This window comes from Rhea pennata, chromosome 18, assembly GCF_028389875.1.
Source record: "Rhea pennata isolate bPtePen1 chromosome 18, bPtePen1.pri, whole genome shotgun sequence".
NCBI classification, from domain to species: Eukaryota; Metazoa; Chordata; class Aves; order Rheiformes; family Rheidae; genus Rhea; species Rhea pennata.
The window spans coordinates 7,708,462-7,725,129 of record NC_084680.1 but is presented as its reverse complement, the minus strand read 5'-3'; the positions used below and the strand labels follow the sequence as shown (position 1 = coordinate 7,725,129).

Sequence of the window (16,668 nt, the reverse complement as noted above, 5' to 3'; positions counted from 1 at the left end):
TTACGGTTCCCACCTGCTCACATCCCATTGGTACAGGTTTAAGCCCTGACAGCTGACTATAATTTACTATAACTTCTGTACGAAGGGGAAGAATTGTTTTACAGCAGCCTGAACTTGCCTGCTCTCTGTTCTTCTCAACTTACCCATGGACTTGGAGCAGAGACAGCTCCAGGTTAGCAAAAATGTTTTTTCTGCAGCTGCCCAGCGCTGTTGGTGTGGGTAGTTTAGCAGGCACTGAGGTGAGCTGGGTCTGATGGGGTCTGGAGGGAGCAGACATCCCCCAGGAGTTGCTGAGGGTTGCATCTGTTCCTGCCAAAGCTGAATTTGCCTTTGCGAGTGTGAGGAGTTAATGGTAGTGACTTGGTGGAAGAGGAGCTACTGCATCTGCAGCCGATGTGGGCATCTGAGGTCCAGAGGGGGAAAGACTCTCAAAGGCTATATGCCTTGCAGCAATGTATGTTAGTTCCAGGTAAACTTAATTGTAGCAGACAAATGTGCAGGCAGAGACCAGCTCCTGTAGCTAGGCAGATTATTTCCTTGCAAGCTGGACAAATTCCCTAGTCTGTAGACTGTATGTGTTTCTCTGGGAGGGAATAAACAGGTTAATGGTGAAAATGTTGGGAAATGGGTTTATTCTAGACTCTAGCAGATCATTGAATCTTTGGGTTTGATTTGTCAGAGCTGTGAGGTACAGCTTGAGTGAGTAGGGACAGTAAGAGGGTTTGGGCAAATAAAATTAGAAGCTGTATTTGATAGCTTGTGCATTTAGCCTCCTCAGTGAGGTCCACTGATCGCTGCTGTGCCCTGGCAGTCCAAGGTGGACAGTGGTGGTGGCAAACAACCAACGAATATTGTGTTTGTGCAAAAAAGCTCTTGGGCAAAGAGGAGGAGGCAAGCCCTAGCTTCATTAGTGGAGCAAAGGAGACCCCTTTTTGCTCAGAGTTTGTCATGGGGTTTTGGTATGAGAGAAGAAAAAAACCAGTTTGCCCTCCTTCACTCATAATTTGTAACCATTGTAGTGATGCAGGCGTGGAGAGCACAGGTTTCTCTGATAATGCCTTCCTTAATTACAGCATATTTAAGATATTTGATGGCCATGATTTGCATTGTATTGGAATTCATTTTAAGGAAGTTTTTGTTAATTCAAGGAAGGATAAATCTACTATGTTTTTTTTTTTTTAACTTCCATGCATGCAGCTCTCTAGTGGAGATAATGTCTTAATGTGTCTTGATATTCAGCAGATGATGTTCAAAGCTAATAAAATGAATGGAAATAATGTGATAAATGTGAGTCAGGTCAAGATTTGTCCGCTGACCTCAGCAGAGCAGGTATGCTTGTGCTGGATCTAGAAGGTGTGCAAGCAAAGGCAGAAGTGTCCAGCTAGGGCTTGCAGTGTCCCTTAAGTGTTGAGTGCAGCATATCCAGTTATGACACTTATTTAAAGCTGCCTTATTTGCAGTGATCTCTGCTTTAAAATAAATAAACCCTACATCTGATTATGATTTTGAGGCGGATGAGAGAACTCAAAGCTGTCCTAACCAGCATCATGTGAGATCTGATGTTGTTACAAACTTGCCTCTTTGGTTGAGATCTGTCCTCTGCTTCCATTAACTGATGTATTTTGTCTCTCTCTGTTGCTGCTTTTGGGCTTGTTCTGTCTTGGTGTGTAAACTTCTGCAAAACAAATCTAGGAGACGGGTGTTTTCAGGGGTCATTAATTTATGATTCTGATGCTGTGTGAAAAGAGAGCCATAGGACTATTTAGCTTGGAAACTTCTTCTGCCTTGCCTGTGCACGCATGTATGCATGCATCCACACCAACCTATAAATCTGTCAGATGAACAGCTCACGTCAGATTGGGTAAAAGGCTGCCATCTTTTGTTGTCTGTCTGTCTCTGTTTTGTTGTTTGTCTCAGTTGGCTGGTTTCTAAAAGAAATCCCAGGTCTGCTGGAGAGTTTCAGTGGTTAAGCTTTTCAGTAGCGGAAATCCTGGTGTAGAAAAGGCTGTTGTGTAGAGGGAGTTGGACAAGCTGCTCGTGCCAAAGTGATCTGATAAGCGATTCCGTCATTTTCTTGGACAAATCTGCTGGAGAAGGAGCAAGCTGGCAGCCTGTGGACCAGCGATGAGCTCAGACTGGGAGCCAGTGGGCATGAAAGGGCTCTTCATCCTGTGGAGTGACATCATCTCCTCTTCCCTCCCCACCGAAGCAACGATCAGTGGTTGAGCTAATATTAAACTTGCCAAACAAGAGTGAGATTTGAGCAGCCACTTCCCATAAGTGGCAGAAGACATCCCAGCTAGCGGATGAGGCTTGAAATGGTGAAAGGGTGCTGAGAACAAAGATGGACAATGCAGCCTTCAGTTTTTCCCTATCGCTACTTAAGTGGTCAAAAGTCACGTATCCTGGTTCTTTTGTGGCCACCTGCCTGAAGATCTGTTTCTGTGAACACTTCTTGGCAATGGGAAGGTCTTGTCCTCTCCAGCAATAATCTGTAGCAGGACCAGCTATGATGATTTCAGTAGTTACCATTGTCCATTCTTCCTTCTGCTGAAGGTTCCTGTCTTTCAGCAGGAGATAGGTGCTTGCATGTTGCACTTGCTTTGGAATAAGGCTGGTGGCTAAACCCATCTTCATCAGTGGGCAGCTGATGTATGGTAACTTGTTAAGCTGCTTTTAACAAGCCAGAGCCCTTGGCAGGCTCAGCTGAGAACAGCTGAATGTTTTGCACCAGGCTGCACCTACATAAATATCATCTAAATTTTTTAAAACAATTTAGTGCTAGAAGGCGGCTAAAGGACGAGGCTTTATCATGTAGATAAGAATGCGTCAATGGGACTTTCAGGAACTGCGAACATTTTCATGATTTTTCAGCTGTTAGCGTGTTTGGGCACAAATGATAATGTGGCCTGACAAACGCTGAGCTGAACTTTCTGATTTATTTGGCTGGAGAGTGATCAGACTGGGGCTTGTGAGTTTTCTTTTGTATTGACTGAAGATGGGTGTTACAGAGTTGGTTCTCATTTTTCCCATAACCACAGCGTTCCTCTATGTGCCAGTAGCCTTCTGGTTTTTGCAGCAGTGCCCTTTCCTTTTATATTTCCTTTTATTTCTGATTAGCTTGCTCATGTTCGGCTGTTTTATCCCACACCAGGCTCCCTTGAGTGGTACTGACTGCAATCCCAGAGAAGCTCCTTGTGCCAGCTTGTTCTTGGTGACCCTTTTTGGTGGAGCTGAGTGTTTGTGCCTCCGTACACCTGGAAGGCAGGTCACTGCCTGCACCTGGGGCAACTAATCCTTGGGGAAAGGGGATTTGGGGGCTTAAACCTGCTGACCCAAGAGGTTGCTGCTTCCTGACCTTGGGACTCTGCAAAAGGCATCAGGGGGAGTGCTGCTACTGCAGAGGTGTGAGCTGCTCAGGAGAGACATCTGCAACAGCTTATTTTGGGGAGAGGAGGGCTGTGCGGGTTTTTCCTGCCATAGCATCTGTTCTGAGCTGGGAGCTGTGGCTGCGGGCCGAGGTTGACGGTGTTTGACAGGCAGCGTCTCCGACGGCGGCTGCAGTAAATGTGTGCTGTCAAGCGCGTTTGGAAGAGGAAGTTCTGCTTTACCTCTAAGGCGGCGGTCCCTAGTAGGGGACCCAACCGTTACTCAGGGCACGGCACAGCCTTTAGTTTCACCAAGATGTCACACCTGACAGTTCGTAGCTTGTCCGCTAAGCGAGGTGGACGTACCACTCGTTTCCTTTGCCTAACTTACGGTGATGCAGCGTCTTCCCCGCTGCGGAAGTCCTGACGCAGCAGCAGATCTCGGAGCTCAGGCAGGCACCTCTCACGAGGCTTGGGCATGCGCTGCAGAGAAACGTCTTAAAGCTCGTGGATTTTGAAAACTGAGCCAGGTATGTTGGGTGGACCAGGGATGAACCTGCTTGTGCACGGCTCCTTCCCTGTGTTCGTGTCCCCTTCCCATTTTTGCTCAGCATTACCACTAGCTACTGTGGTGCTTGAAGGAAACACTGAAGGAAAAAAAACAGATCAATTCTTTTAATAAGGCCTCTTTGGGCATATAGCTTTCCATATTAGCTTTCTGTTTAAAAATCTAATGTCATCTTAGAGGCTTGGCTTCTGCATTACTCTCCTATTTGAAACGCAAACATAAATGGGCAGATTTTTCCCCTGTCTTAGGCTCCGGCCATTTCTAGGCAAAAAATTAAGGCAAGAGTGATTTCTCCTTGAAAGCTAATTTATCCTTGCCATCTCACCTGATAGAGCAGGTTCGATAACCAGGAGGGCTTGGTTCTCCTGGCTTCTCTCTGATGATGAAAGTGGGAACAAATCCTCTAAAGTGACTGGAGTGAGAAATGATGGAGGCCTGGTAGCTGCAGCAGACTCAGGGGTCCAGCATTAATCAGGCTATTAGAAGTCCACAGTACTCAATGCCATGCAGGGACACCTGGACCACTTAGGGTTATCTCTGCTGGGAAAGCATTTGCTCTTTTCAGATCAGTATGAAGAAGGTGGCAGATGAGTAGGAGTTAATAGCTCAATTCCCAGACTGCTTTTGGGTTTCCGAGGTGGCGTGAATGTGAACGATGAGCTCCTGTCTTCCTCTGCTTCTTCCCTCAAATCAGCTGGAGTGTGGCTTGGGCTTGAGACCTGATGAATATAGACCTTTCATTCTGTGCTTTTCCAGGCTAGTTAAGAGGATTTGAGGCTGCCAAGTGATCCAAGGAATTTGGTGAGATCTGCCCTGGCTCAAGACAAGAACCTGCTCTGTCATTGCTGACATTGCTATAACCTTCATATGGGTGAATTTAGCTGCTTGAGAGGTGCCAGCCTGACAGCTTCAGAGACCCATGGCTTCCCTGAGCTGCGGAGTGAATGCAGCCTAACTTCCCTGTCTAATCCTATTAGTGTACAAAAATCCTGGCCTGCAGGCACCATCCTCTGGAGATGCCTGCATTGCAATTGTGCTTTTAGGGATAGAAGAGGCAGTGGAGGTAAAGGAACTTGGGTTTTAGCTCAATTCCAAGCTTGCATAGGAGCCTGGAGTTGAACTGGAAGAGCTAATTGGAGTTAAAACCTGACTTTCTTCCTTTGCCAAGACAGGTCAAATGCCAGCAGTGGCTGTGGTCTTATTAGCCAGCCTAGGAGAAGAGTAGGCCTTTCTTTGAAGCATCTGGAAACTATAAAAGGGGGTTCCCCGTATGTGCTAGCTGATCCCCTAGGCACTTGGCTGGATTGGCATTAGATGTGCTTGTTGTACTTTATATGAGGTGTTTATCTTTGCCTCAGAATAGGACCCATCATGATTATTTTGGAATATGTGACTGGAAGTGATCCCTCAAGGTCATGTGTCCAGTTTCTGCACATTCCCAGCTAACCACATCACACAATCCTTTTCATAAGTGTCTGTCTTCCTTTTAAAGCTGTCTGCATTTCTTTTCTCCTGTAATCCTTTGGGAAAGCTGTTCTACCACTTCATTCTTCAGCTGGTTTAGAAATCCCTCTTCAGTTCCCAGCCTGAAGCTTTTGTCTCAGGCTTGCCTGTTACACATCCTCCCCTGCCCCACAGATATCCACCTGGCCCCTGGTTTCCCAAGGGTGGTGGGAACAGATGGCAGCAGGTTCCTGCCTGAGAAGATCTTACTCTCTTTGATTCAGAGCCCCAGAAGTCATCTCTCTGCTCCCTCACAATTGCTTAAAACACATGGTGACCTTTCAGAGTTTTGTGGGGCTAGATTGCAGCCAGGAACCTGAAAACCCAATGTTAAATTTTATTAGTGTAACTGCAGTGGCAAAGTAAGTCAATTTAGCCCCTAATTTCTACCATTGGTTGACATGTGAGAAGTTCAGCTGTGCCAACTTCTGCTGCTTTTCAGTGATGAGTCTTGAGTTTAGAGGCTGCAGAGGGACCCGCACATCAGCGGGAACATTCTGGGTGATCTGCTGTCCCGATTTCAAATCTCACATCCTTGCACTTGCCTCCAGCTCTCCTTTAGTTCGAACCTGAATCCTCCTTTGCAGGGTTCGCTCCAGTCTCTAATTATTTGGAATATTAATCTTGAGTATTCCTGAAGTGTTTTAAAAGCAAAGTGTTGGCGTTGTGCCTAACAGGGGGTACGCAGTACCAGTTAGAGAAGGCCTTGGTGGAAAGCCCACAATTGCATTGCATCAGTGGATACTTCTTCCTGCTTGAGCATTTATTTGTTGCAAGATGGAAGAAGGAGAAAGAGTGTTTTGGACGATTCTTTTTCCTTGACACATTTCCCAACTCACGCTTTTTGCTGTCTGTTCATGCAACAGAACATTATAGCCCAAATACAAATGATTGAAAGGACTGTTCTTGCTTGGTGTTATTCTTTGTAGTTCATTTAAAGTTTCTGTATAAATTAACAGTCGTTCATTAGCTGCAGCTCCCCGAAGCATTGAGCAAAGTTTGTGATTTTAATTACTTTTTGAAGAGATCTAAGTGCACAGAGACTTCAACAGATGATTATAGTTCATATTATTCATGTAATTTTTTTAATCCCTTTCTCTGCTAGGAGATAGTAGATACTAAAATTGAAATATGCTAATAAATCCTCAGCCCTGTTCCATGTGACATGTCTTGATCTCTTATCAGAAGAATTTTGCTGACAAAATGATTGGATTTCCTGAGAGGTGGCGGGGAAAGGAGTATATTTGAAAGCAGGGTTTGGACTTACATGAGGCAGCAAGTTTGAGGTTGCTGCATGCTCTTTTGGCGAGAGTTTGCCAAAGTTGCATTTCATCTTGTTTATCTCTAAACTCAGAGTTTAGTTAGCAACGTCACATGCTGGGTGGTTGGAAAAATGGATTTTTTTTTTAAATAGAAACACAGAATATTTATATGGTTGCCGGATGCTTATGAAGAAAATATTAGCAGGGAAAATATAACCAACTAAAGTAAAATGCCAGCAAACTATTTCTGAATTAATTTACAGGACCAGCTCTGTTTGAAACTGTTACTGTTTCAATTCTGGAGCCTTTGCATGGTCTGTTTTAAGTTACTGTAGCTGCTTGTGCCATAAACATTTTGGAGCCACATTCTTTATACTGAGGCTGCTTCAGTGCGAGAGGTCCGGTGGGTTTTTCTGCTTAGCAAAATTTCCTGTTGCGTAGGGACAACTCTTCTGCTACAGCTATGCAATATCCCCCGCGCGGTGCTCTGCGCTACCAGCCGGTCCGCGTTTGCTCCTGAACTGCTGCTGCTTTTCCAGTGCTTCCGTGGCCCGCTGGTGGGAGCTCCCCGGCCGCCCGCCCGGCGGGCGTCTGCGGGCACGGCGGCAACGCGGGGAAGTGACCTGCTTTCGGCTGGGATGCCGAGACTGGTTGCTTTACGCTAATGAAAAGTGCTCCCGTGATTTCTGGTGACCCAGGGAGTTGGGCCCTTGACTCTGTGTTTCTTTTCAAGTGATGAGAAACAGATTTAATCTGATTTAATTTTCCTGAACAAATGTGTTTTAATCTTTTAACAGTATTACAAACAATGTATTAGCCCCGAGAAATCCTTGTCTGCTCTCCCCTGTTGACCCATACAATCCTTTTAAGGAACAACACAAGTGATTTCTGTAAAGCTCTTAACATTAATGTGAGTGATGTTGTTCTCTTTACCATCAAGTGCCTGACTTGGCAGTGCCCTGAGTTTCACGTAGTCAGTAACAAAGCAAGCGCAAAATAGCAGAAGTCTCTTCGATACAGGTTACCCCCTTCCCCCTTTGGTACTCAGAGGTCCCTTTTCAACTACTTGGGCACAGCACTGTTGACTCAAGTGAGAGTAAATTACAGGCCTAAGCACATCAATGTGCCTTTATAATGCAAAAAGATCTGACTATTAGTTTGTACTAGTGATGGATAGATGCATATGAATGCCGGGATTTGGCTGCATGCTTCTCCCTCTTTGAGAAGTTACAGTGCACCATCAAATCGCTGATACCGTCCTCGCAGAAGCTCTTAGGCTATGGCAGATGTTATGTGATATCGGTTAGCTCGGCTCCCTGGGAAACGGAGCTAAAATAGCTTATATCGTTTCATATTTGGTGCAAGCCTGGGCTGCTGTTGTGGATCAAGCTGATGCGTGGTAACTTGCTGCAGATGTTTGGGCTGAACGTGGCCAGAGTAAAAGCTTGTTGCCTGGAAGGGCTGGAGGCAGAAGCAGCGTTATACTGGAAGGAAAAGGAGTAAAAATGACTACTCCTAGGAGTAAGCAATCCTTGCTCTTGAGTTTGCTAGATGTGTTTGGTAGCACCTGGCTATGCTGGGTTTCGAAGCTGAGTGCCGCGGGTCCGGGGTGAGACCCAAGTGGAAACGATGGTGCCAGAGATGTGCAAGGGAATGGTGGGAGCTTGGTGAATAAATGTAGAAGTGCTGGGTTAGATGGGACCTTCTCTTCTATTGCACACAGTGTTTACTGAGGTTCACAGCTGCTCTTGTTATCCTGGATCTCATGCTGGGACAACATCATCCTGACCTGCATCCTCTTTCCTAGCAGGAGGTTTAACACACATATTAAAGGGATTAAGTATCTTCTAGGAGGGTAAGAAAAAGAGCCTGTTCGGAGGTGAGGGGGAAGGAACAGCGTTGTAGCACAGCTGTGTCTTTGACTGAAATAAGAAAAAAATCCCCAATGGAAATAGCAGTGTTTGTTTCAAGGGGGGGGGGTGCATGCAGCAGGGAGGACTGGAGCAGAAACACCACCGAGCTGGTGAGATGATCGCTGCTGCCAAGCTGGGTCACGGCAAAGCTTGGTGTCGCCTTTGTGGGACCGGCTGGCAGAAGATGCTCAGGGACTGGCTACGACAGGGCAGAGGCAGGCGGACGCTGTCCACAGCCGCCGTCTGGGGCCTCTGCAAGCAGGAAGTTTCAACCCAATCGTTGTGTTTAATAGATACCAGTGGACCTATCCGCCACGAGCTTATCCAGTGCTCCTTCGAACCACATGTATTTTTGGCTTGCAGAACATCCCCTGATGATTGAGTTCTACAATTTAATTATAAGGGGGAAGGAAACTGCCTTGGATAGGGTTTTAAACCTGCTGCCTGGGTCAGAAATTGTGCCTGGAGGGTGATGAGAAAGGGAAGCAAAGGGAAAGGAGGTAGGACTTAAATTCGAAATGCAGAGAAAGTGCAGTAAATGAACACCAAAGGGGAGCCTTTCCAGGGATGGGACGCTGCTGCCTGCAGTAAATGCTTGATCCTTTCCGTGCAAATGAATGTTGCTTGTATTAGTGGCATTTTAAACTTCAACATTGGTGCAAAGTGAGGCTTCACTGGTGTAAACACAAGCATTTGGTAATCAAAAAGTGACCGCTGGCAGCGCTCGGGCTGCCCGCTGAGCTGCATGCGCGCAGGGTAGGGACAGAGGTGCGTCTGCCTTCGTCTCTGCCAAGGAAAGCCAAGAAATGCCCCAATCCTGGCATTATCACCCTATTTTAAATCCAGCAGGATTCCTCCTTCGGCGGGTGCTGGGCGTTGGAGAGGTCAGGGTGGCATTGGGCTCCAGGTTCAAGCAGCTCCTGCCAGACTTTTGGGCTCCCTGGTATCTCGCAGTTTGCTGATTCAGCTCCATGATCTTCTAACCAAAAAAAAAAAAAAAAAAAAAAAAGGCATTTCAGACTTTAGGTGTCAGCTCCCAATGAGCAGACACTTTTGTTCAGGATTCAAGGTGTCCTAGAATGTCCCCAGCAAATATGTTTTTAATTGGGCATCTTCTTAGATTTCATAGGAGTTTCTTCTTTTTGCCATTTGCAAATTTTTTCAGCTGCTTTTAAAATTCCTTTTTATTTTATTTTTATTCTCGAGTGAGCCACTTCCTAGGCACTTCTATGAACTGCAGGCTGTGCTGCTAGTGTGTTCATGAGCCCTTGCTTGAAGCAAAACTCCCACTTGGGTGTGTTTGCCTGGGCATTTGGCCTCGGAGAGGCTCTTAGCTCTCCCCTACAAGCACCTTTGTGCGGGAGAAGAGGACTTTCCCCCTCGTGCGGTGCTAGACGTGACCCAGAGCGGGTGCCGGGGCTGCGTCACGCCGCGTGGGCCGTGACGGGTGCAGGTCCCTCCCGGGCAGGACAGGGACGGTTGCATGCTCGAGACTGGAGATTCCCGTGTGCGGGAGCAGGGTGGGGACTGGCGTGCTGAAACCAGGCGCCGCGGCATGGAGATGCTCTCGCTGGGTGTCCCGGCGATGCAGAAAACAGCAGACTGCAAATCTTTGCAGCTTCTTAATTGTATTGGTGCTGCTAGGCGGAACTTTTTATAGTCCTCCAGCAGTGGCATATATCCAATATTATAAAAAATAAGAGTAACACCCATTCTCTGCTTTATTAGTAACTTATGACTTTTGCATAGTAATTATTCAATTCAGGGTTGGAGCAAGCTGAAATTGCCTATTAAGTCTGTGCCTCCCTTCCAGCAGTACCCGGAGCCGCGGGGCCCTTCCTTGCCAACCCTTCCTTTTATTCCACCTTCGCTGAAGAGCCAGCAACGAAAAGCTTGTTGTTGTTGTTGAAGGAGTAATGCATCAGAGTGATAAGCACTTGTGTAGTGCCTTTCCAAATGATGTTGGGCTGTTAATTAATTAGAGCCTGACAAGAGGTTGATTAACAGCAACTTTTTAGACATGAATTTACCTGCGGAAGGGGGTTTTATTCCTGTGCTCCCTCATTCATGCCATGGGATGGAGCTGAGCCATCCCCTCTGCTTGCTGCAGCTGATGGGGAAACTGAGGCAGAGGGAGAGGAAGGGGCTATAGCAAGCCAGGGAGGAGCAGGCTGATACCCCAGACCACCCATGAGGACATCACCTTAGCATGATCCCAACCTCAGTACGAGGCCTCGGAGCTGAGGCTGAGCATCCCCAGGCTGGGCAGCTCCTGGGCTCCCCCTCTCCTGGCATCAAGACCGTTGCTTTGATGCCCTGGGCTCTTCCATCCTTGTTCACTCCTTTAAGTTTCAAAACCTCCTGGTAAGGTAAGGTGTTTTTGAAGGTTACTTTCAAAAGCAAAGCACTTACTTGACAAAAATGGAATAAAGGCTCCGAATACTGGGGTCTGGCTGGAAGCCAGGGTGACGTTCCTGAATCCTTTTCTCTAGTCCTCATCTTCTTTGCTGTACTCCCAGGCGTCTGAGGTGGATGCTTCATTACTGCTTTCCTTTCCTGGCAGTGGAGCGTTCTTGCCTCCTCCAGCCTGGCTCTGCCACGAGGACAACAAAGGGTTTTTCAAGTTCAGCCTGAGCTCTGCACAGTCCGAGGCGTCATCATGTCAAGCCGCTGCCGCCGGACCAACTGGCGGACGTCACCGCGGCCGTCGGCTTGCGTCCCGCTTTGCGGCCGAAGGGGCTGTAGGGCGTCTTTTTGGTGAGGCAGCGGCAGAAGCCGTGCCGGGGTGGCAGGCAGGGGGGCGAAGCGTTTGGGCTGTCCGAACCCTCGCCGACTCCCTTTTTGAGCAGGAGTCTTCTCAATGGGCAAAGCCCTGCAAACAGCAAAGCCCAGGGGAGAACTGCAGCATTGCCAAGATCAAGCCACGGCTGGAGGCTTTTGGAGAGGCAATTTAGGTGCCCTGATAGAGGGTGAAAGAAATGCAAGACCTTTGCCAGCATCTGCAGCCCTTCTTCTACAGCTTCCTATTTTTTTCCTTGCCGGGGTGGTTTTCTCTGAAGGCAAGGTGTCTTATTTTTGAGACTAGCCCCCAAATCCATTGCTCTTCCCAGCCCGAGAAGTTTGCATCTCAGCCGGCACGCTGGCGCAGCGCTAAGGTCTTCTCCACACCGAGCGGCCTGTTCCCGCTGCCGGCCAGGCCTGGCCTCCAAGCACTTAGGCTCGCTGCTAGCGCTGCTGCGATGCTGTTCCTGAAATCGAGGCTCATGGGGCTAAGCTGAAGAGCTTAAATTTGTTTTGATGCATTTTAAAAAAATCAAAAAGCAGGTGCCGCTTTCCCCTGATGAGTTTATGTTGGCAGAAGCCCTAGTGCCTGGATCGATAAGGGTCCACGAGGGGAATTGAGACAGGAATTTGGTTTATTACGTGAAGTGGATGCTCGAGTGGATGATTGCAAATCTCTAGGTGTTTGTCCTGTTTGCTGGTTTGAATGGAAGAAAATTCAGGCCCAATTCAGACTGCAATTTTGCAGGTGTGTAAGAACAAAATAACTTGACTTCCGTGGAGGTCCGGCGGCTGTAGGAGAGGGGTAACGAAGCGAACTGGTGCACCCCTCGCGTTGGAAGAAAACAAAGAAAAAGTAAAAGCACCACGCAAGGTGTAATAGCAAGGTGTTCTTCTCTGGATATGTGTTGGTTAGAGAGTTCGTGCTGCATCTGCATGGTCCTTTTCTGGGAAACAGGGGCTCTTTTGTTATTTGTTGATATAAATCATGATTTTGTGTACATTTAATGCTTTTGCCACACAGCTCTGTAATTTGCCTTCCCCTTATTTTCTGTTCAGCTGCAATCCACGTGCAAATATACAACTAGCCAGGACTGCCAGCAGTAACAGGCTAATAGTAGCCATGTAGTTCCTCAGGGATGTGGAAGACCTTATGGTTTGTACTTCCAAATGCACTTTGGGGTCTTCATTGAGGTCCAGTTTCAGCAGGTTACTTATACATGTTAATGACTTAACCTTTATTCAGCCACTGGATTTTAAATGAGCTTCAATCTAGGCATCTGCTTTCCTTTCTGGTACAGAAAAGCGTTGGACTGGGGCACAAGTGTGCAATATAGATGTTAAATAATGTTAAATACCGGTGCTGAAGGAGAGCATTAGTATTGGGTCCTCATGAAATGATTTGAGCTTTGCTTAGGTTTTCTGGGGGTGGGAGCCTGGCCTCTTGCCTTTTCCATGTTGTACCCCGAATACTGCCTTTCCCCAGTGGATGTTATATAACAGCAGTTGCATGCAGCCCTGGAGGATTTATGTGCAAGTTCTGAAAATAACCCTTGTTTATAATTCACCCTTGGCAGAAAAATACTTTAAATTATTGAAGCACCAAACATTTTGCAAGGAAGCAAATGGAGATGAAACTCACGTCAGACACGAATTGCTGGCGAGAGATCGCCCTTCTTCTGTATGCTTGGTTCTTTCAAGTGTTATTGGAAATAATGTGCGTGGGGACTGGGAATTCATGACTGGGAAGCTTGATCAGAAGATTCATTCCTCTCTTAAAAAAAAAAAAAAAAAAAAGGATGCTCAGTATCTTTCAATTTTGCCACTTGTTGCTGGTTTTATCTCAATATTGCAGGTTATTATTTGTCTAGTTGCATGACTTGAGGCGCTGACAACAAGCAGTGCATCAGCACGTTTGGACTTATGCCCATAATCTTCTAGCTCTTTTCTGGAGGGAGATTCAAAGAGCAAACTACAGGGGTGCAAACCCCAAGTTACTCCCCACACTTCTATCTATTTATTAGTTCAATCTTTTAAAGCGAGCACGTGTGGGGAACGGAGCCCAGGAGTTTGACCTCGGCTTTCCTCTTGCAGGCTCCGCGTGCAACTGCAGCGCGGCCGGCAGCGCGAGCGGCAGCGAGTGCGACGCCACGACGGGGCGGTGCGCCTGCCGCCAGGGCTACGCGGGGCCGCGGTGCGAGAGCTGCGCCCCCGGCTACCACCCCGCCGGGAGCAGCGGGCTGTGCCGGCCCTGCGGCTGCAGCCCCGCCGGCTCCCTCGGCTCCCGCTGCGACACGTGAGTACCGCGGCGTGTGCGCGCGCGCGGGGCCGTGCAATCTGGGCATGACTTTTTTTGGGGGGGGGAGGGAGGACTATGGATGTGCGGGGTGGGGGCAAGATGCAGCCTGTCATCTGGTGCTAGCATTTAAAAAGAAAACTCCCCAAAAGGGAAAAAAAAAAAAAAAAAAACAGGAAGGAAGCTGGCCTTATAAAAATTCATGAAGCATGCTCTTCCTCTCTTGAAAGAGCTGGATTATAAAAATATCCGTAGCTGTGGCGAAAGACCTAGCAGCCCACAAGGGAGTTAACTCTCATTTCTTAGTTGTACGAAAGCAAGAACTCTCTGTTAATGCCTTATGCATCCCTAAGTCCCCGTTGGATGCGATTTTCTTCAGGCTTTTAGCTTAGGAGGGACGTGGACGCCGAGGTGGGCACAGGGGTTTTGGAGAGGATTTTTTTCCAAAGGGATATTCATTGCATCAGGGGCTGGCGAAGCTTTGTGGTTCGCCTTTGCCAAGCGTCGTGGAAGAAGCGGTTGCCCCATGGGAACGTCAGGCTCCTGCCTCGCTGGGTGTTTCAGGTGTAGAAAAATATGTCTGGAAGCATCAGAATTTGCCACAGACGAGACAATCTGCATTTGGTCAGGTCTAATCCCAAGGCATACTGTCTAGAAAGGCAGATTGGGCAAATTTTACCTTTCAAGGTAGAGAGTGGGGAGAGGGAATCCCAGGAGGGATGTGTTCTTGGTCCAACTCTGAGTCATTGGAGAGAGCTGGAGAAACATCATATCCCCACATCTGGTCACGTGGAATGAGCCAAGGAATATCTTTGGAAATTTCAGGTGAGATGCTCCAAGCTGTGAAGGAGATTCAGGTGGAATTTGCCTACTTAAATTGCACTCAGTGTGCCCACGTGCATCTAGACTCTGAAAACGGGAAGGGACTTTTCTAGCTTTTCCTATTCTGGCAGCACCATTTTACAGCCTGGAGGAAGTTGAAAACTAAGGATCATCTGGCATTTAGAAGAGGGAACACAGCACAACTTGGAGAAAGATTTGAGGAGCAGAGAAGAGGAATGGGGTACCAGAGTGCTGCTCTTTATTTCTATTCCTCACGCAGTGAGTTTTGCCACAGACTGAAATGACCTCTAGGTATTTAAAGAGGGGGAGAAAAGTAGGTCAGTTGTCTGGGTTGCAGAACCGGGGGCATCAGTATTGCTACAAGAGAGGCAGATGGGCCCCCCCATGCCTGGCGGCGTGTGCAAGAAGTGAAGTGGGAAGCGCAATCCAGTGGGGCAAATACGCTTGTGGTTGCCCTGGCGGAAGAGCGGGATGGCTTCGGGTTGCGGCAGGACCGCGCTAGCCCTGTCTGCCCATTGCGTGTGCCGGGATGGACGAGGAGCAGGATCCGGGACCAGCGTGACAGGTTGGCTGGTGGCATCTTAGGTCTTTGTTGTTGTTCTTGCACCAGTAGGGGCAGGTCAGAAACATTTTTTTTTTTAAGAGTTAAAAGTCAATTAAAAAAAAAAAATCTAGGGTTAAAGAAATAAGCAGTAGCTAGAAGCCTGGGGCAGGGACTGGTGCCTCAAATAGGGCAGAGGCCAGTGCGAACCTTGCAGGAGCGGAGGGGACGATGTGATGATCTTCAGGGTGAGGAATGCGTCTTGCCTCGAGTGCTCGCAGCACCCAGCATCATGCAATCTCTGCTGGACATGAGGCATGCAAGTATTGCCCAACGCCAGCAAACAATTCCTATTTTGCTTACATTAAAAATACCTTAAGCTGTATTTCTTTTTTTTTTTTTCCTTTTTAAAGCACCAACCAGTTACTTGCACAACTTAGTTCCTGCGTGCTGACTTGAGGGGAGGGGGGAAAAAGTCACTGCTATTCAGAAGAGTCTCCGAGTAAAACAGTAGCGTAATTTTGGACTCGAACCAGTTTGGACAGTGGCTGATTTGAGAGCCAGACTGCCGGAGGGCTGAGCTCTTGGGGCAGACAAAGCGTGCCTGCTGCACTGCAGCCAGCTTGTACAGGCTTTTGTAAAAGCTGCTTTTTAAAGCACCACCATATAATGATTATTAGTATTATTTCTAAGCAAACTCCGTATCAGTATGCCGTCTGACCAGCCAAATCCACTGATTGTTAACTAGACCTCAAATGCAGACCATCAAATAAAAACTTTAAAAAAAAAAAAAATCCCTTTCCTGAGGCAGAGTAATGATTCTGGGAATGAACATTGACCTGACATGCTGTCACTGTGAATGGGCTCTGCAGCCACTAATCAAAGGTCTCTTTTTTTTTTTCTTTCCTCTTTTTTTTTTTTTTTATTTGGTTATCTGGGGGAGATCAACACAGCGTCCCCTCTGGCACGGCAGGCGACTCTGCCGTTTTGCGTGCCGCCTGGTTTGGGGGGCTCTCGCTGGGTGCCTCCGTTTCCCCGTAGGGAGACGGGCGGCAGGGAGCTGCCGCGCTGCTGGGTTTGGTTCGCGTGCCGCGGCGAGCGCCGGACCCTCCGCTGGCCCTTCCTCGCGGCTCACTCGGCTCGTGCGCGGTTGGTGCTGCGGGCCCGGCCCGGGTCACGTTAGGGAGATGGCTAGTCACTCGTTTCTGTTTTAAAAAAAAATAAAATAAATGGTAGTGCGCGCGTTTGAATGCCACGGACGAAGCCGTGTTGGGCAGATCGCGGGCGTTTTCTGGTGGTCGGAAGCACAGATGCGTTTGGGTCGAGCTTTCCTTGGGGCAGGGAGGGTCCCCTGGGTGCTCAAGGTGGTGACTGCAGATGAGACACCCCAAGGTCCTTCTGCCTCCCTGATAGTGGAGGTTATTTGAGGAAAGCGGTTCTCATTTTGCATCCAGAAAACCCTCATTTTTGCTTGGCCTTGCTCACCTGAGGAGGTCAGGTCTGGACAGCCCGACTCCCCGGGGACTTGTTTAAAAGAAAGAAACTTTTCCCCTCCGTTTTATGAAGGCTCTGCTCGGTTTTACAGGCTGGCTG

The 16,668-nt window shown here is 47.9% G+C and overlaps 1 protein-coding gene across 1 annotated transcript in view; it reads left to right on the top strand.

Moving 5' to 3' along the window:
* The window catches only part of MEGF9 (multiple EGF like domains 9), a 64,335-nt gene that overhangs the window by 26,562 nt on the left and 21,105 nt on the right, over window positions 1–16,668 (top strand). The window contains exon 4 of the mRNA XM_062591307.1: window positions 13,490–13,691. Coding sequence (XP_062447291.1) covers window positions 13,490–13,691 — 202 coding nt within the window. The remainder of the gene's footprint in view (window positions 1–13,489; window positions 13,692–16,668) is intronic.